This window comes from Grus americana, chromosome 36 (genome assembly GCF_028858705.1).
Source record: "Grus americana isolate bGruAme1 chromosome 36, bGruAme1.mat, whole genome shotgun sequence".
In the NCBI taxonomy this organism is placed as follows: domain Eukaryota; kingdom Metazoa; phylum Chordata; class Aves; order Gruiformes; family Gruidae; genus Grus; species Grus americana.
The window spans coordinates 842335-866378 of record NC_072887.1 but is presented as its reverse complement, the minus strand read 5'-3'; the positions used below and the strand labels follow the sequence as shown (position 1 = coordinate 866378).

At 58.9% G+C, this 24044-nt stretch overlaps 1 protein-coding gene and 2 long non-coding RNA genes across 3 annotated transcripts; 2 read left to right on the top strand and 1 right to left on the bottom strand.

Moving 5' to 3' along the window:
- The first annotated feature begins 1180 nt into the window (after positions 1-1180).
- On the top strand, positions 1181-1810 carry LOC129198830 (uncharacterized). Its single transcript, XR_008574541.1, has 3 exons — positions 1181-1554; positions 1604-1644; positions 1678-1810. It is a non-coding gene; the product is annotated as an uncharacterized LOC129198830 (long non-coding RNA).
- Positions 1811-4713: 2903 nt separating this feature from the next.
- Positions 4714-10396, bottom strand: LOC129198816 (zinc finger protein 628-like). Its single transcript, XM_054808437.1, has 2 exons — positions 10158-10396; positions 4714-9598 (listed from the first exon to the last, which is right to left on the bottom strand). Exon 2 carries the CDS (start codon positions 9586-9588, stop codon positions 4993-4995), a length of 4596 nt encoding a protein of 1531 aa, XP_054664412.1. The 5' UTR covers positions 9589-9598; positions 10158-10396; the 3' UTR covers positions 4714-4992.
- Positions 10397-12654: 2258 nt separating this feature from the next.
- LOC129198829 (uncharacterized) lies at positions 12655-23027 on the top strand. The gene is made up of 5 exons (XR_008574540.1): positions 12655-13192; positions 14155-14469; positions 16888-17058; positions 17811-19139; positions 19621-23027. It is a non-coding gene; the product is annotated as an uncharacterized LOC129198829 (long non-coding RNA).
- Positions 23028-24044: the final 1017 nt, after the last annotated feature.

Here is a 24044-nt window from a genome sequence, read left to right as displayed (position 1 = left end):
CCCGCCCGGCGCAGCGCCCGGGGCCCCCGGACAGCCGCACCGGGAATGGCCCTGGGGACGGCCCACGCTCAGGCACCGGGACCTATGGCACCCACCAACACCCGCTGGGACCCGCTGGGATCTCTGCACATACTGGGACCTGCTGGGACCTACTGTGACCTCTGCACATGCTGGGACCTGCTGGGACTTACTGGGAGCTGCTGCACCCACTGGGAACTGCTGGGACCCGCTGGGACCTCTGCACACACTGGGACCTGCTGGGACCCACTGGGACCTACTGGGGGCTTCTGCACCCACTGGGACCTCTACGTGTGCCGGGACCTGCTGGGACCCACTGGGACTTGCTGGGAGCTTCTGCACCCACTGGGACCTGCTGGGACCCACTGGACTCCTTTGCACAAACTGGGACCCACTGGGATCCTGGGACCCCTGCACACATGGGGACCCACTGGGCTCCTTTGCACACAGTGGGACCCCCTGGGAACCCCCCCTCACTGGGACTCACTGGGACCCACTGGGAGCCACTGGGCCACGCCCCTCCCGCCCCCCTTGCCCCCCCAGTACCTGTGTGTTGGGGTCCCAGCAGCCCCACTGGAGACGGAGTGGAGAGGATGGGTGGGGGGAACCAGGTGTATGGGCACCCCAACACCGTCCTGGGGCGCCCAGCAGTGGGGACCAGTGACCAGTGCCCCTCCCAGTGACCCCCATCCCCACTGCCCATCGCCACCCACTCTGCCCAGTTCCCCTCCCAGTGCCCAGTGCCCAGGACAGCCCAGAACACCCAGCACCCTGCCCAGTGCCTCACACCCTTCCCAGTATCCCACACAGCCCAGCACCCAGTTGCCAGCACAGCTCCCAGTGCCCCACGCCCAGCGCCCAGCACAGCCCACAGCACGCAGTGCGATTCCCATTGCCCCGTGCTCCCAGTACCCCAGTGCCCCAGTGCTCCCAGTAACCCAGTGCCCAGTGCCCCCAGTGCCCAGTGCTCCCAGTGCTCTCAGTGCCCCAGTGCTCCCAGTACACCAGTGCCCAGTGCCCCCAGTGCCCCAGTGCTCCCAGTGCCCCAGTGCCCAGTGCCCCAGTGCCCAGTGCTCCCAGTACCCCAGTGCCCAGTGCCCCCAGTGCTCCCAGTGCCCCAGTGCCCCAGTGCTCCCAGTGCCCAGTGCTCCCAGTGCTCAGTGCCCCAGTGCTCCCAGTACCCCAGTGCTCAGTGCCCCAGTGCTCAGTGCCCCAGTGCTCCCAGTACCCCAGTGCCCAGTGTTCCCAGTGCTCCCCGTACCCCATTGCTCCCAGTGCTCCCAGTGCCCAGTGTTCCCAGTGCCCCAGTGCTCCCAGTGCTCAGTGCCCCAGTGCTCCCAAGTACCCCAGTGCCCAGTGTTCCCAGTGCTCCCAGTACCCCATTGCTCCCAGTGCTCCCAGTGCCCAGTGTTCCCAGTGCCCCAGTGCTCCCAGTGCTCAGTGCCCCAGTGCTCCCAGTACCCCAGTGTCCAGTGCTGCCAGTGCCCCAGTGCCCGGTGCTCTCAGTGCTCAGTGCCCAGTGCTCCCAGTACCTCAGTGCCCCAGTGCTCCCAGTGCTCAGTGCTCCCAGTACCCCAGTGCTCAGCGCCCCCAGTGCTCCCAGTGCTCAGCACCCCAGGGCTCCCAGTACCCCAGTGCTCCCAGTGCTCAGCGCCCCAGTGCTCCCAGTGCTCAGTGCTCTCAGTGCTCAGTGCCCCAGTGCCCCCAGTGCCCAGTGCTCCCAGTGCTCAGTACCCCAGTGCTCCCAGTGCCCAGTGCTCCCAGTGCTCAGCACCCCAGTGCTCCCAGTGCCCCAGTGCGCAGTGCTCCCAGTGCTCAGTGCCCAGAGCCCCACTGCCCCAGTGCCCAGTGCCCCCAGTGCCCCAGAGCCCCAGTGCCCCAGTGCCCAGTGCCCCCAGTGCTGTGTCCCAGTGCTTCCAGTACCCCAGTGCCCCCAGTGCCCCAGTGCTCCCAGTGCTCAGCGTCCCCAGTGCTCCCAGTGCTCCCAGTGCTCAGCACCCCAGTGCTCCCAGTGCCCCAGTGCGCAGTGCTCCCAGTGCTCAGTGCCCAGAGCCCCAGTGCCCCAGTGCCCAGTGCCCCCAGTGCCCCAGTGCTCCCAGTGCTGTGTCCCAGTGCTTCCAGTACCCCAGTGCCCAGTGCCCCAGTGCCCCAGTGCTCCCAGTGCTCAGTGCCCCAGTGCTTCCAGTATCCCAGTGCCCAGTGCCCCAGTGCCCAGTGCTCCCAGTGCTCTCAGTGCCCTAGTGCTCCCAGTACCCCAGTGCCCAGTGCTCCCAGTGCTCTCAGTGCCCCAGTGCCCAGTGCTCCCAGTGCCCAGTGCCCCCAGTGCCCCAGTGCTCCCAGCGCTCAGTGCCCCAGTGCTTCCAGTACCCCAGTGCCCAGTGCCTCAGTGCCCAATGCTCCCAGTTCTCAGTGCCCCAGTGCTCCCAGTGCTCTCAGTGCCCCAGTGCTCCCAGTGCTCAGCACCCCAGTGCTCCCAGTAACCCAGTGCCCAGTGTCCCAGTGCTCCCAGTGCCCAGTGCTCCCAGTGCCCAGCTCCCAGTGCCCCAGTGCCCAGTACCCCAGTGTGATTCGCAGTGCCCGTGCCCCAGTGCCCAGAGCCTACCCCCACTCCCGCAGTGTCCTACAGCCCTGGCTGCAGTGCTCAGTGCCGCGTCCAGCCCCCCAGCAGTGCCCCTGCAGTGCCCCCCAGCAGTGCCCTGCCCTTCCAGTGCAGCACCCGGTCCTGTCCAGTGCCCCTGCAGTGCCCGTGCCATTCCTGTGCCGTGCCCATGCGGTGCAGTGCTGTGCCCATGCAGCGCCCGTGCCATCCCTGTGCAGTGCATTGCAGTGTCTGTGCAGTGCTGTGCAGCGCCCGTGCCATCCCTGTGCAGTGCAGCAGTGCCAGTGCCGTATTCGACCTCCCCTCCCAGCCCCCACACCAAACCCTGCTGCAGTTGTGCTGTACATGCACCCAACCCCACGCAGTGCCCGTGCAGTGCCAGTGCCTGTGCAGTGCCAGTGCCCGTGCAGTGCCCAGCACTGTATTCAGCCCCCCTCCCAGCACCCACACCGTGCCCGTGCCATACGCACACCAGCCCCGTGCAGCGCAGTGCAGTGCCAGTGCCGTGCAGTGCCAGCGCAGCGCAGTGCAGTGCCAGCGCAGTGCCAGCGGTGCCGCCGGGCTCACCCAGGAGCAGGAGGGCGAGGGCCATGGCCGGCGGCGGTGAGGACGGGGATGGCCGCGGGCGGGAGGACGAGCGGGGCTGCCGGGCCAAGGATGACTCAGTGCGTCCGCCCGTCCAGGGGCTAGGGGGGCTGGCCGGGGGGGGGGGGTGGGGGTGCCGGGCCCCCCTGGGCTGGGGCGGGGGGCAGGGTGTCCCCCTGGGGGGGTGTCCGTGTCCCTCGGCGGGGCTCGGGCCAGGGCAGGTGGGGGTTAACGCCGGAGCCACGCGGCGCCCGGGGGACACACGTGCAGCGCCCACGCGTGTGCACGTGGCCTCCCGCCGCCCTGACACGCGTGTGCACGTGGCCTCCCGCTGCCCCGACAGGCGCGGGGCCTCCCACTGACACGCGTGTGCACGTGGCCTCCCACCGCCCTGACAGGCATGGGCGCGGGGCCCCCTGCGGCAGCGGCACATGGACGCAGGGCACACACAGCTGTTGCACACTCACATGTGCATGGAGAGGGGCACACACGTGTGCACCCTCACTTGCACGCACACACTTGCACATGTGTTCATGCACACATTCAGAGACATACGCACACATGTAGAGTCATGTGCACACACGTATGCACGCTTGCACACATGTGCACATACATGTACAGATGCACACACATGCACCCACGTACACTTGTGCACACATATGCTCACACACACACATGCATACACATGCACACTGTACACACTTGTGCACACATATGCAGACACACATACACACACGTACAAATGCACACGCTTGCACATGTGCACAGAGAGGCACACACGTGTGCACGCTCACTTGCCCACACATGCACACCTGCGCACACGGTTCACGTACCCAGAGACGTGCACACACATATACACAGCCATGTGCACAGAGGTATGCAGGCTTGCACACGTGCACACACACATGCACACGTACGTGGACAGATGTACAAATGCACACGCATGCACACACACACGTGGACAGACGTACAAACGCACACCCCTGCACTTGTGCGCACGTGTGCAGACACATGCAACACGCACGCACGCACTGGGGGCCAGCGGGGCCCTGCTGGGGTGAGGCTGGGGCCGTACTGGGGGTCCCGTACTGGGGCTGTCCGGGGGGGTCACAGGCCGACCAGGGCTGGCGGGGTGCTGGGAGCGGGGGCGGGGGGGCAGGGTTTGGGGGCTCCCCTGGGTGCAGGGGTACCTCTGCGCCACCCACTGCCCTCAAATGTCCCCCAGACCCCCCTTACCCCACCCCCCCAGTACCCCCCGCCACCCGCCCCCCCCCGCAGTGCCCCCCCCCATGGTCCCTCCCCCGCACACCCCCCCCCGCCCATGGACCCGCCCGGGCAACACTGCACTGCGCAGGCGCCGCCCGTGGCCGCGTCCCCTCGCCACGGCCGCCGGGCAAAGCCGCCCCTAGCAACCTGCCCCGCCCCTAGCGACCGGCCCCGCCCCTAGCGACCGGCCCCGCCCTCCCCCTGCTGGCCCCGCCCACCGGGAAGGACGAGCCTCGCGGGCGGGGGAGGGGCACCGTTTATTGACCACGCCCCACCGTTTACTGACCACGCCCACGGCGGCGCCGGGCCCGACCCCCCCCTCCCCGGCAGCTCCGGCTCCGCAGGGGCAGCTGGGGGGGGGGGGGCGGGGGTCCCGAGGGGGTCCTGGGGCACCCTGGGTGTCCCGGGGGTCATGGGGGTCCGGCCCCTCCCCCAGAAGATGTGCATCGGTGGGACCCCAGGGCTGAGCCCCCCCCCACCAGGGGCCTTCAGGGGTGCCAAGGGGTCCGCCCCCCCCCCCCCCCTCAGAAGGTGTGAACCAGCGGGACATTGGGCAGCTCCGGGGCAGGAGGTCCTGTTCCCGTGCCCCCCCCACCGCTGCCACCCCCGGCCGCCCCTCGGGTTGGGGTGGGGGGCTGCCCCCCACCGCTGCCCCCCGGTAACGGCTCACCCCGGACGAGGAGGATGCGGGGAGGGCCGGGGGGGGGCAGCTGGGCCAGCGTCTGCAGGCAGAGGCGGGCAGGCCCCCCCCCGACCCCCCGCAGCAGCAGCACGGGGGGTAGCCCCCCGGCCGCCCCCACCACCGCCAGCTGGGGGGACGGGGACAGGCTTTCCCCCGCCACAAGCACCTTGGGGGGCTGCGGCTGAACGTTGGACACCTCTGCGGCCTGGAGGTGGACATCTGTCACCTCCGTAGGCTTGAGTTGGACGTTGGGCACCTCCATGGTCTTGAGTTGGGTACTGGGTACCCCCATCGTCTTGAGTTGGACGTTGGGTACCTCCACAGACTTGAGTTGGATGTTGGGTACCTCCACGGTCTTGAGTTGGACATCAGGCACCTCTGTGGGCTTGAGTTGGATGTTGGGCACCTCCTCCACAGTCTTGAATTGGATGTCGGGCACCTCCATGGTCTTGAGTTGGGTGCTGGGCATGTCCTCTGTGGTCTTGAGTTGGGCATTAGGCACCTCTGTTGTCTTGAGATGCATGTTAGGTACCTCTGTGGTCTTGAGTTGGACGCTGGGCACCTCCGTGACTTGGAGATGGACACTGGGCACCTCACTGGTTTGGTGACAGGTGGTGGGCACCTCAGTGGCCTGGAGATGGATATTTGTCACCTCCATTGTCTTCAGCTGGATGTTGGGCACCTCCGTGATCTTGAGATGGATGTTGGGCACCTCCATCATTTGGTGATGGACACCGGACACCTCAGTGTCTTGGAGATGGACATTGGTCATCTCTGTGGTCTGGAGATGGATGCTGGGCACCTCTGTGACTTGGAGATGGACACTGGGCACCTCAGTGGTTTGGTGACACACACTGGGCACCTCAGTGGTCTGGAGATGGACACTGGGCACCTTTGTGGCCTGGAGATGGACCTTTGTCACCTCTGTGGTTTGAGGATGGATGCTGGGCAGCTCAGTGGCTTGCAGGTGGACAGTGGTCACCTCTGTGTCCTGGAGATGGACACTGGGCACCTCTGCGGCCTGGAGTTGGACACTGGGCACCTCCATGGTTTGGTGATGGACATTGGTCACCTCGGTGGCCTGCAGTATAACATTGGTCACCTTTGTGGTCTGGAGATGGATGTTGGGCACCTCTGTGGCTTGGAGATGGATGTTGGGCACCTCAGTGGTTTCGAGATGCACATCAGGTACCTCAGTGGTTTCGAGATGGACACTGGGCACCTCTGTGGTCTGCAGCTGGATGTTGGGCACCTCCATGGCCTGGAGCTGGACATCGGGCACCTCTGTGGCCTGGAGCTGGATGCTGGGCACCTCTGTGGCCTGGAGATGGATGTCAGGCACCTCTGTGGCCTTGAGATGGACGCTGGGGGCCTCTGTGGTTTGGAGATGGACATTGGACACTTCTGTGGCTTGGAGATGGATGTCAGGTACCTTGGTGGTTTGGAGATGGACATTTGTCACCTCTGTAGTCTGCAGCGGGACATCGGGTACTTCCGTGGCCTGGAGGTGGATGCTCGGCACCTCCGTGGCCTGGAGATGGACATCAGTGACCTCCGTGGCCTGGAGATGGATGCTGGGCACCTCTGAGGGCTGTGGCAGGGCTTGCAGCTGGATGTTGGTGATCTCAGAGGGCTGTGGCAGGCCTTGCAGCTGGACATTTGTCACCTCTCTGGCCTGCAGCTGGATGCTGGTGACGTCCGAGGGTTGTGGCAGGGCTTGGAGCTGGACATTTGTCACCTCGGTGGCCTGCAGCTGGATGTTGGTGACCTCAGAGGGTTGCGGCAGGGCTCGGAGCTGGATGTTGGTGACATCCAAGGGTTGTGGCAGGGCTTGGAGTTGGATGTTGGTGATGTCTGAGGGTTGTGGCAGAGCACGGAGCTGGATGTTGGCCACCTTGGAGGGCTGTGGCAGGGCTTGCAGCTGGACATTTGCCACCTCACTGGCTTGGAGCTGGATGTTGGTGACATCCAGGGGCTGTGGCAAGGCTTGCAGCTGGACATTCGTCACCTCAGCAGCTTGGAGCTGGATGTTGGTGACGTCCAAGGGCTGTGGCAGGGCTTGGAGCTGGACATTTGCCACCTCACTGGCTTGGAGCTGGATGTTGGTCACCTTGGAGGGTTGTGGCAGGGCTTGGAGCTGGACATTCGTCACCTCAGCAGCTTGGAGCTGGATGTTGGTGACATCCAAGGGCTGCGGCAGGGCTTGGAGCTGGACACTGGTCACCTCCGTCGCTTGGAGCTGGACGTTTGTCACCTCGGCAGCTTGGAGCTGGATATTGGTGACCTCCAAGGGTTGCGGCAGGGCTTGGAGCTGCACGTTGGCCACCTCGGCTGCCTGCAGCTGGACGCCAGTGACCTCAGGGGGCTGCAGCCCCCGTGGGGGGAGGACGCCGCTGACGCCACCCCTCAGGACAATGACGCTGGCCCCCGCCGGGGCCCCCGCCTGGAGCTGGACGCCGGGCAGTGCCTGCCCCGTGCCGGGTACCAACAGGATGCTCTGCCCAGCGGCGGGGGGGCCAGGTGCCCGGGGACCCTTCCCCACTCGGGGCGAGGGACCCTCAGCGGGCAGGAGGGTGAAGGCAGGGGGCTCAGCCGGGGGGCTGGGCAGCAGCAGGAGCTTCCGTGGGGGTGCCGGGGGACTGGGGATGAGCTGCAGGCCCTGGGTGGTCTGCACCAGCAGGAAGGTCTGGGGCTCGGGGGGCGGCGGCGGGGGGCGGCGGGGGGTCCCACGGGGCCCAGGGGCGTGGGTGCGGAGGTGACGCTGGAGGTAGGAGGCCATGACAAATGCCTTGGGGCAGAGCGGGCAGCGGTAGGGCCGGGCGGCGGAGTGGGTGCGGCGGTGGAGCTGGAGATTGGAGGAGTGGGTGAAGGTCTTGCCGCACTGGGGGCAGGCGTAGGGCCGCTCGCCGGTGTGGACCCGCTGGTGTTGCCGGAGGTTGGAGGTTTGGGCGAAGGCTTTGCCGCAGACGGGGCAGGCGTGGGGCCGCTCGCCGGTGTGGAGCTGGCGATGGCGGCGGAGGCAGGAGGTGTTCTTGAAGGCTTTGGGACAGTCAGGGCAGCGGTAGGGCCGCTCGCCGGTGTGCTGCCGGAGGTGGTACTGGTAGTGGGATGCCCACTTGAAGGTGAGGCCACACTGGGCGCACTCGAAGGCCCGCAGCCCCGTGTGAACCCGCTGGTGGATCTGGAGGAGGGAGGAACGCTTGAAGGCCTTGCCGCACTCGCGGCAGGCGTAGGGCCGCTCGCCCGTGTGGTCCCGCATGTGGTAACGCAGCCCCGAGGAGCCCTTGAAGGCTTTGCCACACTCAGTGCACTGGTAAGGGCGCTCTGGGGCAGGCTGGGGAGCTGCCGGGGGGTGAGGAGCCTCGGGGGGGACACGCGGTGGGACGGCAGCAGGGTGGCTGCGCTGGTGGCCCAACAGCCCGGCCAACTGGGTAAAGGTCTTGGGGCAGACAGCGCACTTGAAGGGCCGCTCGGCAGCGTGGCCATGCCGATGCCGGGCCAGCCCTGAGCTGTTCTTGAAGGTCTTGCCGCAGGTGGGACAGCGGTGGGGGGCTGCCGGGGGGGTCACCACTGTCACCGAGTGGCTGCCTTGGTGGCCCAGCAGCTCCTCCTCACTGGTGAAGCTCAGCGGGCAAGCGGAGCACCTCCAGAGCGTCTCCGGTGCCGCGGTGGGCGCCGGGAGGAGCGGCGGCACGGCAGCATGGCCGGCATGGCTCTGCAGGTGTTTCTGCAGGCAGGCGTCGGAGACAAAGGCCTTGGCGCAGGTCGGGCACTCATGGGGCCGGGTGCCGGCATGGGTGCGGCGGTGGAGGAGGAGGTTGGAGGAGTGGGTGAAGGTCTTGCCGCACTGGGGGCAGGCGTAGGGCCGCTCGCCGGTGTGGACCCGCTGGTGTTGCCGGAGGTTGGTGGCCTGTGCGAAGGCTTTGCCGCAGACGGGGCAGGCATGGGGCCGCTCGCCGGTGTGGGTGTGTCGGTGACGGCGGAGGCTGGAAGAGTTCTTGAAAGCCTTAGGGCAAGCGGGGCAGCGGTAGGGCCGCTCGCCGGTGTGCTGCCGGAGGTGGTACTGGTAGTGGGATGCCCACTTGAAGGTGAGGCCGCACTGGGCGCACTCGAAGGCCCGCAGCCCCGTGTGAACCCGCTGGTGGGTCTGCAGCAGGGAGGAACGCTTGAAGGCCTTGCCGCACTGGGGACAGGCATAGGGCCGCTCGCCCGTGTGGCCCCGCTGGTGGTAGAGGAGGGCGGAGGAGCCCTTGAAGGCCTTGGGGCACTCGGGGCATTTGTAGGGCCGCTCGCCCGTGTGGCTGCGTTGGTGGTGGGCCAGGCGGGACGACCACCTGAAGGCCTTCCCACACTCCCGGCAGGCGTAGGGCTGGTCAGCCGTGCTTGGACCCCCGGCACGGGACCCGGCCGGCCCCGCTGGTGGCGTCGCTCCCGCCATGCTGACAACCCTGGGGGGGGACACAGGGGACTGGGCAGGGTGCGACACCCCAACCACACACACGCACCCCCCCACCTCCCCCCAGCACAGGGACCCGGCCCGGCCACGTGGAGTGGCTGAGGGCAGGGGAGGGGGCGTGGCCTCCGGGCGGAGGCGTGGCCTCAGCGGCTAGGGAGGAGTCGGCCCCGGCACGTGGGCGGCTCTGCGGGGGCGTGGTCCGTCCTGCGGGGGCGGGGCCACCCCGCAGAAGGCCCGCCCCCACCAGCCAGGGTTCCCAGCTGTGATCTCCTCCAGGCCACGCCCCCGCCGGCCAACTTTCCCCTTCAGGCCACGCCCCCGCCGTACCTGTTACTCCTTTCAGGCCACGCCCCCGCCGTGCCACGATCCCCCGCCAGGCCCCGCCCCCGCCGGCCCGCCTTCCCACTCAGGCCCCGCCCCCGCCGCGCCCCCAGGCCCCGCCCCCGTCTCCCCTCGAGCCCTGGAGGCCCCGCCCTCGCCGCCTGCCCCGCGCAGGCGCCGCCACCACCCCGGCCCGGCCCCGCCGCCGCCTCCCCCCGGTGTCCGCTCACCTGCGGGGAAGGGCGGGGGGACGCACCGCCGCGGCGGGGCAGGGCAGGGCAGGGCAAGGCAGGGCAGGGCCCGCCGAGGCCGCCCGCCGCCGCACGCCCGCCCGCCCCCGCCGCCGCGCAACGACTGGGCCGCGCCGCGCGCGGAGCCACGCCCCCCCGCCGCGCCGCGCGCATCCAGGGGCCGGGCCCGGCTCGCGCGGGGTCTCCTGGGAAATGGAGTCCGCGGTGCCGCCATCTTGGCGCGGGTAGGGAGGCGCGGGGCGCACCGCGTGTCCCCACATAACGGGTCCGGGTATCCGGCGGGTCACGGCGACAGGGAACCGGGTGTCCGGCGGGCCCCTTCTGGGGACTCGGGGGGTTTGGGGGGCGCGGGGGGCCCGGGGGGTTCGGGGAGGTTGGAGGGTCGGAGGGTCTGGGGGCGGTTGGAGGGATTTTGGGCGGGGGGGGGCGGGTAGGGGGGCTGGGAGGAGTTGGGGGGGCGGGGGGGGCAGGGGATTGGGGGAGCTGATGGGGGTTTGAGGGGTCTTGGGGGAGTTGGGAGAGCTCAGGGGGTTGGGACTGGGGGGCAGAATGTTGGGGGCTGATGGGGATTTTGGGAGGTGGGGGGGCTCAGGCGGCTCGGGCAAGTGGGGCCAGCAGGGCCTTAGGGGGAGCTGGGGGAAGGGGGTGGGATGAATTGGGGGGCTCCTGGGGGGGGGGTAGGGCAACTGGGGGGGGCAGTGGGTGAGGGGGGCTGGGAGGAACTGGGGGGCTGGGAGGGGTTGGGGGTCCCCCGGGATCCCCTGGAGGGTCTGGTGCCACTGGGATGTGGAGTGGGGACAGGAATGGGCAGGAAACCAGGACCCCTGCCACACCATCCCCCTTGTCCCCAGTCCCCCCCCCAGCCCCCAGTGAGGCCCCTCTCCTGCAGGCCACCCCCTCCCCGGGCCATGACACCAAGGACACAACGATGGGCACAGGGCAGGACCCCACCCTCTCCAAGGAGCCCCCCAAGAGGGACAGCAGCCACCCTGGTCCCTGCCGTCCCCCCCCAAACTTGGGGACTCTCTCCCCAAGTCCCTTGTGGGAAGCTTGCCACTTGGGCAGAGTTGCCATAAGAAAGGGGGTGGGGGTCCCCGTATTGCCTCCCCCTTAGACACCCACCCACCCTTATTGCACCCTGCTTATGCCCCCTCCATCCTCCCCTTTCCCCCCACCCCGTTAACATCTTAATGTATTTTGTCCTTCCTGGTTTGGAGGGACTGTACTGCTGGAAAAGCCTGGATTTTGCTCAAGGGCCATGTGTCCCCCTGAAAATAAATTATAATAAATGATACTTGTTCACGTCTTTCTCTCTCTCTTGCTGGTTCTTCCCCATTTCTTTTGGCCAACAAGCATCAAGATGCTTTCCCAGCTGCCGCCTAGCTTCTTCTTTTCCATGATTTCGCGTTAACATCTCCTTCCCTTTGCTCTCAGCATCAGGTCCTGCCAACGTAAGGATGGTGAACGGCCCTGACTCCTGCATGGGATGTGTTTCACAGTGACCTGGGGGATGGTGTGCAATGACCTCGACGGAGCCTGCGTGTTCTGCTGGCAGCAGAAGGTTAAACCGCAGGCAGGACCGCTGTCTTGCCCCTTGCTGTTGACTGGTCGCCCTGTGTTGACTGCGTGTCCTCTGATTGTGCAGTGAGTGTAGGCGCCCAGCTCACAGACAGACACGCACCTGTGGCCACTGGCAGGTAGGACTCTTAATTTTGAGCTGGATCTGGCCTCTACAGAATTTCTCCCTCCCTACCTAATTTTGTGAAGAATTAGCCTCTTCACACCGTTGCTCCATGCAATTTCCAAATGCTGTTCTCGCCTTTCAAAGCTCTCCGCATCTCCTGCCATCGAGGCTGCAGCTCCCTGGCCACCACCTTCACAGGGAGGAACCCCTTCATGGGCACAGCCTGTCAGATGCCACCTGGGCTTTCTGGGCAGGAGACCCTGCTCCTGAGCATTGTTGACTATGGCACGCCCGGTAAAATCTGACCGTTTGCTCCCCGGGGGGTGTTTGCAGGGATACCCGCTCCAGGTTCAACCCGTCCCAGGTTGGTGTATGGCTCAGGTTTCTGCTCTGGCAGTTACGTCCCCCATGATGGCGCGTGGGGCTCCATGTGTGACGGCAGTCGGAGCCTGATGGACGCCCAAGTGGTGTGCAGGGGGGTGGGCTGCAGCCTTCAGGCAGGGGTCAGGGCCCATCTGGCTGGATGAAGTGACCTGTGCTGGGATGGACACTGCCCTTTTTCTGTGCCGGGCAAGGTCCTGGGGAAGCCAGAGCTGCAACCATGGAGAGGATGCTGACCTTGAATGCACAGGTAACTCTGGACTCCTGCCCCATCACGGCTGGCATCCAGGCTATCATAGTTTGGTTGGTTTTGGGGTTTTTTTTGAGGGAGGGGTAAAGAGCAGAAGACCTTTGAAACGGTTCTGGATGTAGATGTCTCCATTGCAGCCCTGCCAACGGAGGTAGGAAGAATCCCGTGATGGGTGGCTGTGTGCTGGGGAAGGGAAGAGGGAGCCTCAGAAGGGATGTCCATCCAGATGCCACCTGTCAGGCAGGGTGATGAGTTTGGGGAGGTGGTGAGCACCTGAGGGAAGCCTGCTCTTCTCATTTTGGGTGGGCAACCTCACCCTCCAGCTGCATGGTTCTGGGATGGTTGAAGGACTGGGCATCTCCATCCCTGTCACCTCTCCTGGGACATCCAGATGGTTTTGGTGCTTGTCTCTTTTTCAGAACCTACTTGGAACCAAATGGCTCCAGCCGTTGCTCAGGAAGAGTTGAGGTGCACCAAAACCAGCAGTGGGGGACGGTGTGCGATGCCAGCTGGGACCTGAGTGATGCCAAGGTGGTCTGCCGGCAGCTGGCAGGGCTCCGTTTGGGCAAGGACACTGTCCCATCTGGCTGGACAAAGTGAACTGTACAGGGATGGAAGGTGCCATCACTGAATGCAGCTTCAAGCTCTGGGGAGCCCATAACTGCAGCCATGGTGAAGATGCAGGTGTCATGGGCTCAGGTAAGCCTGGTCCAGGTCATGGCTTCAGGGAGAAGTTTTTCTGTAGGTATACTTGCATCTAATTTCAGTTTGCTTCCCTCTCTGCACACGTTGTTTTCCTTTGCGTATAACGCCGTTGCAAGCAACAGTCAAAAATGCTTGGGAGGTGAGGTAGCTCTGTTTCTGTAGGCATCGTGTCAGTGGACTGTCTGGATGGACTCCTGCCCATTTGCAGTAATCTTCTATCTGACATCTTAAAATGTCGGTTCCCAAGTGGCTTGCCACGTCCATCATGCACACCTGCTCTGGATGTTGAAATGCCTGTGGTCAGAGGAGGTATTTGGCCATTGATGCTTGCCATGTGTGGCTGCAGGCTTCTCCAGTCTCTATGTCCCAAGCTTCTTCTGGATCTCTAGATGTAGTCCAAGATGGAAAGACATGCCCCCCATCCCTCCAGCTTGCATTGGGATGCCAGCCCTGTCTTACCAGAAGGCAAAACCTGGGTGACTTCAGGGAATATTTGCAAGGAGCTACAGTAGAGTAGAGCAAAGAGAGAAGCACCATGGAAAGACTCTCCTCCTTGATGGAGCCAAGCCAGTCCAGCCTTCATCTGGCTAGAGTTAATAAATGCAGGTTTTTAAAGTCTTTCCTTGTTAGATGTGTTCTCTGAGGGACATGTAGTCACCCTAGCAGACCTCAGAAGCATGCTCATGGTTTGGACATGGATGTCAAAGAGTCTTCCTGGCATTGCCCAAGGGAAACACTCTCTGTGAGGCATCTCACATGGTTTTACCTTCTCTTAAATACAACCAGGTCTTTCTATTGCTTCCAACTTGGAGGTGCTGATGTGGATGGGGGAAGGACAGTTATGCACTCATACCTCGTATGGTTGCACATTGTTGCCAACACCAGCTGGGCATCTGCTTCAGAGAGCTGATGTCCACCATGCCCCCGTTTATTCATTTGTCTCATTTCGCTTTTAGACCTCACGGAGCTACGGCTGGTGAACAGCACAAATTGCTGTGCTGGGTGCCTCAAGGTGCTTCACGACCAGCAGCGGGTGTCCGTGTGCAACAACGGATGGGACATGGAGGATGCTGCAGTGGTCTGCCAGCAGCTGGGCTGCAGGGTGGCTGTGTCAGCGCCAGGCTCGGCTCATTTTGGGCCAAGATCCAACCATATCTAGCTGGGTGATGTTGAGTGCACGGGGACAGAAGCTACCCTCTCCGAATGCAAGTCCAGGATGGAGGAACCCAGTAATTGCCACCATGGAGAAGATGCTGGTGTTGTGTGCACAGGTGATTTTTTTTTTGTTTGTTTTTTGCACCTGAGTGGCATTATTTAGGAAATGTGTCTGGAAAGGAGAGTGACTTTGCTGGTGACATGGGCTCCTCTGAGCCAAAAGGCACCAAACCCCACTGAAGAGCTCAGGTCGCTCCTCTGCAGAGGTCTGTCCTCCTTGTTTGGTGACTGGTCTTGCTGGTGAAACCTGGGAGTGTGGAGGACCCGAGCAACTTGAGAAACACTGAGCACAAGAATCTGAGCAAAGCAACGAGAGGTGCATGAAGAAGCCTTCAAGGGGATGGGGAGAAAGAGGCTTAGAGACCTAGAGGGTGAGATGTAGAGTTTGTTGCAATCCAGAAAATCACCAAAAGCCGCTGGATTGAGAGCGGAGTAGGAAGAAGGGATCCATCGTACAAAGACACCGGTGGCCAGGAACAGAAGAGTTTTACAAATTCCTCTGTTCTTTTCTGGCAAGCATGTCTGGATTTTCTCTATTTCAGCAGTTTTCTTATTGTATCTGATGTTAATTAAAGCCTAGCTTTAAATATCCAACATCCTTCTAGTGTCTGGAGATGTTCAGTATAACAGCAGGACCAAGTGTGTCCTTCTCAAAGGTCCAGGTTGCCAATGGCATAAAAGGAGCAAAAATGGGTGATGTGCGTTAGCCACTACGAGCAGCGCAGGTATGGAAGGAGACCTCCAAAAAGGGTGTCCACCCTGAAAATTAAAGGTCAGGTTGGATGGGTCCTAAGCAACCTGATGTAGTTGAAGATGTCCCTGCTTATTACAGGGGGGTTGGACTAGATGGTCTAGGGTCTAGAGAACAAGTCTTATGAGGAGCAGCTGGGGGAACTGGGATTGTTTAGCCTGGAGAAAAGGAGGCTGAGGGGAGACCTTATCGCTCTCTACAACTACCTGGAAGGAGGTTGTAGCCAGGTGGGGGTTGGTGTCTTCTCCCAAGTAACAAGTTGTACCAGGGGAGGTTTTGGTTGGATATTAGGAAAAATTTCTTCACTGAAAGGGTTGTCAATCACTGGAACAGGCTGCCCAGGGAAGTGGTGGAGTCACCATCCCTGGAGGTATTTAAAACACATGTGATGCTTAGGGTCGTGGTTTAGTGGTTGGACTTGGCAGCGTTGAGGTTAACGGTTGGACTTGATGATCTTAAAGGTCTTTTCCAACCAAGACAATTCTATGATCCTTTGGTTGGTTCCTTTCCAACCCAAACCGTTCTATGCTGGTGTGATGTCCTTCCTCAAGCTCGGATAGTGCACGCCTGCCAGCAGCTCAGGAGGCAGAGACAGGGCTGTGCATGCTGGAGAGTGAAAATGGGCTTTCATTCAGCCCAAGCCAGGTCCTATGTTTGTAGACCCCACTGGAATCGTCTTGAGCACCATGGCCAACAACGTCATCTCAGGATGGAGGTTCCCGAGTATGTGCTCAGTACAAGTTAGAGGGGAATGATCTTGGCCATATTATGATGAAAACCTTCCAGGAGGAAAAGCTACAGCATGGGGAATTTCCTCATGGCTGAGCTGGGAAGATGAGGTCCATGGTTGGTGTTGGAAGGACTTGTCCCAGCATCCATCCTTGCCCTTCTCTTCCCACCTAACTTTGGACAAACCTCAAGGTTTTTGTGGTCCCCTCAAGGCCAGTGGGAACAGAGAAGCATCTCCATGTCCTTCTAAGAAGGATGTCTGTGTCCAGCGAGTTATGCAGGACAGGATGCACTTGTAGGGAGTCACCTGGACTCAAATGCAGTCTCCTTGGGAGAGTACCAGATGGGTGGTACATCCTGCAGGCACCTCTGGCTTCACTGGTCACCCAGGCTTCTTTGAGGAAAGAAACTGGTGACCATGGGATGTTGTTTGCAGAAGGGACCATTCTGTGATCATCCAGCCCTGGTAGAGCCCACCAGGAATAAGCTGCTCTGCTTATTGTCCTGCTTGGATCAGTCAGAGTGGTGGCCTTGGCTTCCCCAGCGGTCCACCCTTGAAGCACAGACAGTTGTGATGCACAAGATGGTGCATGGATGTGGGCGTTGAATGGCCACAACCAGTGCAAACGTGCTACAGCACCGAAGGGACCATGCCTGATGGTGACAGGGTCTTAGCAGAAGCTTTCTTTGCATCTCCTTTGCTGAATCGTACGATCACAAAACAACGTAGCTTGGAAGGGATCTCTGGAGAGCTCTGGTGTCATCTTCCACTCTCTGTTAGACCGACTAGATGATGTTGTTCATGTCCTTGACCAGTGAAGGTGTGAAGGTCCCCAGGGGTGGAGATCCAAATGTCTTTCACGTCTCTGTTACAATATTTAACCATCCTCATGGAGGAAAACAGTATTTTCCGTTGCCTAATGGGAATTTGCCACGGTGCACACTGTGCCCATTTCCTCATGTCCTTGTGATGTCCATTTATCTCCTGAATTAGCTCTGGATGAAGAGATGTTTGCTTTCTCCCCACCGGCTCTTTTACCATCAGACCTCTGCTGCTGCTCCCATCGCTGATCTCAGTCATCCCTCCAGTCTCGATGCTGGTCTGCAGGGCTCTTCTGTACCAGAGGAGGACATGAATGCAAAATAGGGCTTTTAATTCCCCAAGGTGAGCTCCGGTGCGGGTGAAGAGGGCAATGGAGTTTGCAGAAGAAATGTGTGGTTAGAAACAAGTTTTGTTCAAAAATTTGACATTGGCAGAGTTGGGGCAGAAGGTTTTTTCCCCCGTGGCTCATGTTGAACTTCCTTTTCTGGTTTGACCTTTTTTCTCCCCATCCCTTTCCCCTTTCTCTTTCTGTCCACTCTTCCCCTTTCACTTTGACACCGTCTTCCCTGCTGGGTTACGGACATGCTGGGAGGTGGGACAGCCCTTGAAGCCTCCTCAAACACTGCCCGCACTTCCCTCTGCTCCCTGCGCTGCCTGTACATCAGACAAGAGCTCTGAGCAGAGGACGGCTCTATGGGTTTGTAGCTCCCTGTTGGGAAGGGGTGTTTCACCTTTAGCCCAAGGGGTAAGAAAAGACCAGGAGTTGTGTCTGTTCCTGAAGTTTTAGGGCTGCGGTGGAGACTCTTGGAAAGTGGGATTGAGCGGTTGGGGTTGCCAGTGTTGAACATCCCCATGTTGTCTTGTTGAACATCCATCACGTTGATGAAAGGTGCTGCGTGTGGATCAAGGGTGGCTTTATGCCTGAGTGCTGGCTGGGGCGATGGTGGTATGTCCTGTGCTGCCGCTGTTGTTGACCAAGCCAAAGTGGTTTGTGCTGTCTCCAGCGGAGCGAGCATCCTCAGTTGGTCTTGTTAAAAAGGGGAAAATTCAGGCTGCATGGAACAAACCATCGACTGAATCACCATGCTCTGCAGGTTTTGTGCACATGGAGGAGCTGGTTGTCTCTGATATGTTCATCTTGACGCCTGGAGAAGAGCAAGCGGCAGCCAAGGTGGCTCCTGCTGTGGATGCTGACAACAAGAACACTCAGCACAGCCTGTGACCAGCCCAAACCTAAAACTCCAGTGATGCAGCTCCGTCCCAGCACACAGCCCTTTCACCGAGGGCCCTGGACCACCTCATCTCTACAGAGCCTGTTGGAGGGGTTTTTGTTGGAGGCTTTTTTTCTTAGGGTTTTTTTTTTAATAGCCAGTCAGAGGAGGCTGCAATATATTCCAGGGCTTGTTTCCCTACAATGGGTAAGTTGAATAGCTTTGCAAACTCCACCCGAAAGCTCCTGTAGATGTTTGGAGCTATCCACGGTGTCCTAGTTCTAGGACATTGATATGGGACTGGCAAATGTGACAAAGGACCTACAGATGCATCTGTATGAGGGCAACTAGATCTCACTGGTCACTTCCATCTGCTGTATTCCCAAACATGCTCATGTGCCTTGTGTCCTTGAACATCAGTGTCCTGGGGCCTCTTGGAGGACAGGGGCTTCTTGTGAAGGGCTTGGAGGACACAGAGGTGTGAATCAGCCATGCAGAGGGATGCTGGCAGGAGGTTTAAGAAGCTCTAGTCATAGAAATAAGCACTGGGTACCACCACAGCTCATGCCAACCCAAGTGGTATTGGGACTATGAGCAGCTGAGCAGGACCCCATGCAAGCACCCTGCCGTGTGTTGGCAGGATAGTCCTGCTCATGAAGGACTGAAGGACTCATCAAGGCCAGGTTGGATGGAGCTTTGAGCAACCTGGTCTAATGGAGGGTGTCCCTGCCAATGGCAGGGGGGTTGGAACTAGATGATCTTTGAGGTCTGTTCCAACCCAAACCATTCTGTGATTCTATGACCAGGAAAACAGGTAGCCAACCAGAGGGAAACGGGATGAGCGATGTGATAAATACAGTGGCTGTAGTGGGGTAAAAGCATGAACGTCTGCAAGGCAGGGGAAGAGAGGAAATGGGATGCATGCTGGGTTACAGGGGCTTAGAAGATGAAGGCTTGGAATACCCTGAGAGTATCGACCAATCTGGAAAATAGAAGATGGCTTGCACAATGTGCGGAAAGCATCTGCCAAGGGAAACGAGGAGTGCATGAAGAGCCCAAAGAGGCCAAAAGCTTGGAGAACTAATGAGTAAAAGTTGATCCTACAGCGTGCAGGACATTTGCAAAGGAGGATCAGACAAGACCATGGCCAAGTCTATGGCTGTGGTATGCACAGAGAAGTGTTTAAGGCTTGCGGAAGTGCTTCTCTAAGTAGTAAGTAACTCTCTGTGTTAAACTTGTAAGCGTTGCGTGAACATTTTATGGTCCAGTTGATGATGATGTTGGGAATTTTCAGTTAATGCTGGCATGGATGTGGGTTGGTACTGGGCTCCGTTGCACTAAAAGGAGTTGCCCAGAGTGCACACTCCCCAGTTTCTGCCACTTTTCCAGGTCCCATGCTCACTTTGCTGCTGTTCCCTCCATCTGAAGGTTAATGGCACCAGCCTTCCTCATGCAAGGGGGCTTGGCAGTGGGTCATCAGGGTTCCAAGCTTTTTCCTGGGAAGAGCATGATGTTGATGGGGGCTTTTCTTCCTCCTCACCTTCCTCCATTTTCGGATTCTGATACACCTTCACACTTTGTTCTTCCCTTATCTGCCCGCAAATCAATATTGTGCCCGAGCCGATTACGTATGGGTCTTTTTCTCTGCGTTGGATGCGTGTTCTTTGTTACCCCTAAAACTGTTTTTGTCCAGATCCAGGCCTGCAAGCTGATGATCAGTGAGCTGCTGATAGCCTCGGGCTTTCCAGTGTGCCCCATCTCTTATCATCCCATGTCCTCTACGCCGACTTGTGTGTTTCCACTTCTCAAGGCTTCTGCTGTAACACCAGCTTTCTGTTTTCGCCTGGGTTTGAAAGCCCCGGGACACCTCTAGATGGACTGCTTCTGGAGGGTGATGGGGACTACAGCAGGGCTGGATTCTTCACCCCTTATCCAGGCTTCCACAGCTATCTCAGTAGGTCTTGTCCCACCAGGCACCCAGGTCCTGGCACCATAACCAGAAGTATGCAACACATGGTCCCTTTTGTGCTGCAGCAACACCCTTTAGTCAGCTGAAATACACCTTATTTCAGGCACTTTGAGATGAAAACATACATCAGAATTAATAGTTCTGCCGTAGGCCATGAGGACATCCTGTGCTGACCCCGACTGCATTGATCCTGCTCTCTGCTAATGAGCAGGGTAACGGTCATTCCCCTAATGACCCTAATGAGGGTAATGGAGATGCACACAGCAGAATTTGCCAAGTTAGCTTCTCTTTCTTCTCGTTCCTACAGCTGTGGCCCAGGGTTACGCTCTACCTACCTCCACCCCTAAGAAGCACAGTTCCCTTTTCAGCCTTTTCCCGGCATGGTTTAGATGAGTTCAGCTCCTGGGTCCTCCCTTGTGTGGTTGGTTGGTCACCTCAGGCTGCTGCAGAGCCTCCCGTTCCTTCATCTCCTCAGTGGATGAGCGTTGTGGACACATCCCTGGCTGCTCCAGTTCGAGGCAACCTGGATATTTGACCAGGGATGCTTGGTTGGCTCTTTACAGAGGGCTGGGAGGTGAGACAGGAGATCCAGCCACCAGTGTGGTGGGACAGGCAGTTCACCCACCACCCAACATCTCCTTGGGCACTAACTTTGACTCTATAACCTGCCCATCTTTCAGGTTGTCCTTAAAGCAAATGGAGGTGGCAAGAAAGGGTTAGGAGTGGGGTAAAGCTCTTTTTAAGGGTAGAAATGGGATCTGGGTCGCTGTGTGTGTCTAACGGCACTGAGGGACATAAGGGGACCTTGCAAAAAGGAATTGACACCCATGCACAGGTCTCTGAAACATCCACGGTTGGGGTGTGCTGATCCTACACGCATTTTCCAGCCTGTCCCTGCAGCCCCTTTCAGTGTCCTCTGCAAATGGGCCCTGGGACTAACTCTGGTCCATGCCCTGCTGCCCCTGGACACTGACACTTCTGACCCATCAGTCGTGCTGCCTTCTCCATGGGGTGATAAATAAGGCAATGGCCCTTGCTAGTAGATGCTTCTCCATGGGATATCCATTTCTGTGTCTCCTGACTATCATCGCAGTGATGATCCCCTGGGAGGGATTTCCTTTGGGAGGCCCTTGGGGGAGGTTCAGTATGAATGACACCAAAGGACAGGCAGATGAAGGGGTGAGGGGATCAGTGTCTGGGCAGGCAGCAATTTGCTTTGTATCCTCCTCCCCTAGTTCCCAGTCGCGACCATGACTCTGAGCACAGCTTATGTCCCTCCCCAGCACCATCTCCTCCCCCCTCCCAGCCCCGGTGGGGCTGAACTCAGCCCCTGAAGGGTCTGTGAGAGCAGCTGGGGCTGCCTGGCTGCCTGTGCCAGATCCAGAACTGCAAGGATCCTCAGGGCCTGTGGGGTGGATCTGAACGGCTGCCAGGGCACATGGCAGCCCAAATGTCCAGACATGGTGCTGGGGAGTCCTACAGCCTGGCTGCAGGTAGAGGGGCATCAGTGTGGAACCATATGAAATCAGAGGAACCATATGAAATTCAATAAGGGCAAATGTAGGGTCCTGCACCCAGGGAGGAATAACCCCAGGCACCAGTACAGGTTAGGGGTTGACCTGCTGGGAAGCAGCTCTGCGGAGAAGGACCTGGGAGTCCTCGTGGACAAGCTAAGCATGAGCCAGCAATGTGCCCTCGTGGCCAAGGTGGCCAATGGTGTCCTGGGGTGTATTAAGAAGAGTGTGGCCAGCAGGTCAAGGGAGGTTCTCCTCCCCCTCTACTCTGCCCTGCTGAGGCCACATCTGGAATATTGTGTCCAGTTCTGGGCTCCCCAGTTCGAGACAGACAGGGAACTACTGGAGAGAGTCCAGCTGAGGGCTACAAAGGTGATTAAGGAACTTGAGCAACTCTCTTCTGAGGAAAGGCTGAGAGAGCTGGGTCTGTTTAGCCTGGAGAAGAGAAGACTGAGAGGGGATCTTATCAACAGTTATAAATATCTAAAGAGTGGATGTCTAGAGGAAGGGGCCAGACTCTTCTCTATGGTGCCCAGCGACAGCACAAGGGGCAATGGGCACAAAGTGGAACACAGGAAGTTCCATCTGCATATGACGAAAAATTTCTTCACTTTGAGGGTGACAGAGCACTGGAACAGGCTGCCCAGAGAGGCTGTGGAGTCTCCTTCTCTGGAGATATTCAAAACCCGCCTGGACACAATCCTGTGCAACCTGCTCTAAATGATCCTGCTCTAGCAGGGGGGTTGGACTAAATGATCTCCAGAGGTCCCTTCCAACCCCTACCAATCTGGGAATCTGAGAATCTGGAGAAAACCATGTAATTGCCAGCATCAGACCATTTATACTATTATATTTTCAAGCTGTGAACTTCCTCCATCCCTGTTATGGCTGATGGATTTTTCTCCAGCTCAAGTTATTTCCTGGGATCTCTTCTTTAGTTTTATCTGGACAGAGTTTGCAACAGATTAATTCATCACTGAAGAGGAGGATGAGAGATTTCAGCTGCTTCAGATCAGCAGAAGTTGCTGCAATGCAAAAGCCAAGGGGTAGCACAAGATGAGTTCGCAGTGCATTGGCCATGGTGGGCTGAACCATGGAGATGCTGGCATGTGCAGAACTCAGTCATTTGCAAAGACCCCGAGTGCTCAAGTGCAGATATCTGTGCTGGGCTGCCATTACAACCACTGGGAGCAGTCATCAGAGATAAAAAAGCCACATGAGATCCTGATGGCTTCTCCCATTTCGCATCCCCACCTGGCAGAGAACAGTTCGTGACGCTTGGCTCTTGGCACGTACGTGATCTCTTTGCTGTCCCTGAAAGGTGAGTTCGGAGACTGCAAGGCAGTCACAGGGTAGCATTTCCAATTGCTTGCCCTCAAACAATAAAGTGATTTTCTGCCATCTAGCTATGCATCCATGCAATGCAATGAAATGAATTTAATGGTGCACCATGTCTGGCTTTGAATGTTTTCCTTTTCCAGTACCCAGCTGCAAATGAGTTCTCCGAAATCATCATCTCCATGTGCTGCAGCAGCCAAAAAAACCCAACAAAATGTTGCATACCCTAAGAAAAGCACTGAGGACACAGCAGGGGGTGTAATTTTGCTGCAATATACAATTCTGGTTCTTCCACGTCTTTTGTCATGTGTGTAGTGCTGGCCACCACATCTCAGGAAGGGTGTACTGCAACTAGACTGGGAGCTTCTGGAAGCTGCTGCCCCAGGGAGGGTGGTGGGGGCTGATGCTGTCAGCTAATTCAAAGAGAAATTAGGCAAAAGTGTGAATAACGTGTCTAAAAACAGATGCTAAAGGGGATGTGCTTCATGCAAGAAGTCTAGATGCCAGGAGGCTGGAAGCCATCAGATCTGGTCTGGTTTCCATGTTGACCTCTTCTCCTGTGCCACTTATGGGGTGGGTGTCATGTAAAAGGTAAAGTCTGATGTGTGGCTGAGGGGGGCCCTCCTGTTGAGTCCCCAGGTTCAGAAAGGACCCCCTTGCTTTCTAAACTCCTTTTCGGAGAGGAGCCTTGCTGCAGCTAGGTCCAGTCTTAGTCCCAAACTTGGTCAATGGTTTATGTCTAAAGGATTATATATATAGCCACATATATATATGTTTAGCCAGATATCAGAGTTAATGTTTGCCTGTCAGAGCCCCCAAAGGACTTGCACTGACTCAGTTTTGCAAAGTTAAAAATAATAGAAAGTTTATGAAAGCAACAGATATAAAGAGTTCAGAATTGCTGTTGATAAATGCACTTACTGCAATAGCGCTAATACATGATTATGATTATAAATATAATGCTAGCAAAATACTATCCCAGGTATTCTCACCAAAAAGGTGAAGTTGCAGTGCTTACCAAGAAGGCGTCCCTATCTTGGGTGGAGGAGAAGGAGCACAGCCCGTTGACTGCCTTTTTGGGATCTGCAATTTCCTCTCCCCTCCCAGGGAGTAACTTCATCAATTTCCTTTATACCCCAACCTTAGCTATACCCTCCCTAGGGGGATGTTTAACACGATTTGGGTGGAGAGTTGAGTACTATAGTCATAGATGGTTAGCATGTACTCCTTTTAGCTCATTATTATATTTAGGGGTGCCAGCTTTAATATTAATTTCACAGATAATGAAGCAAAAGG

What these genes read in the sequence shown, in the direction of transcription:
- LOC129198816 (XM_054808437.1), bottom strand. Translation starts at nt 9,588, where the DNA reads ATGGCGGGAGCGACGCCACCAGCGGGGCCGGCCGGGTCCCGTGCCGGG.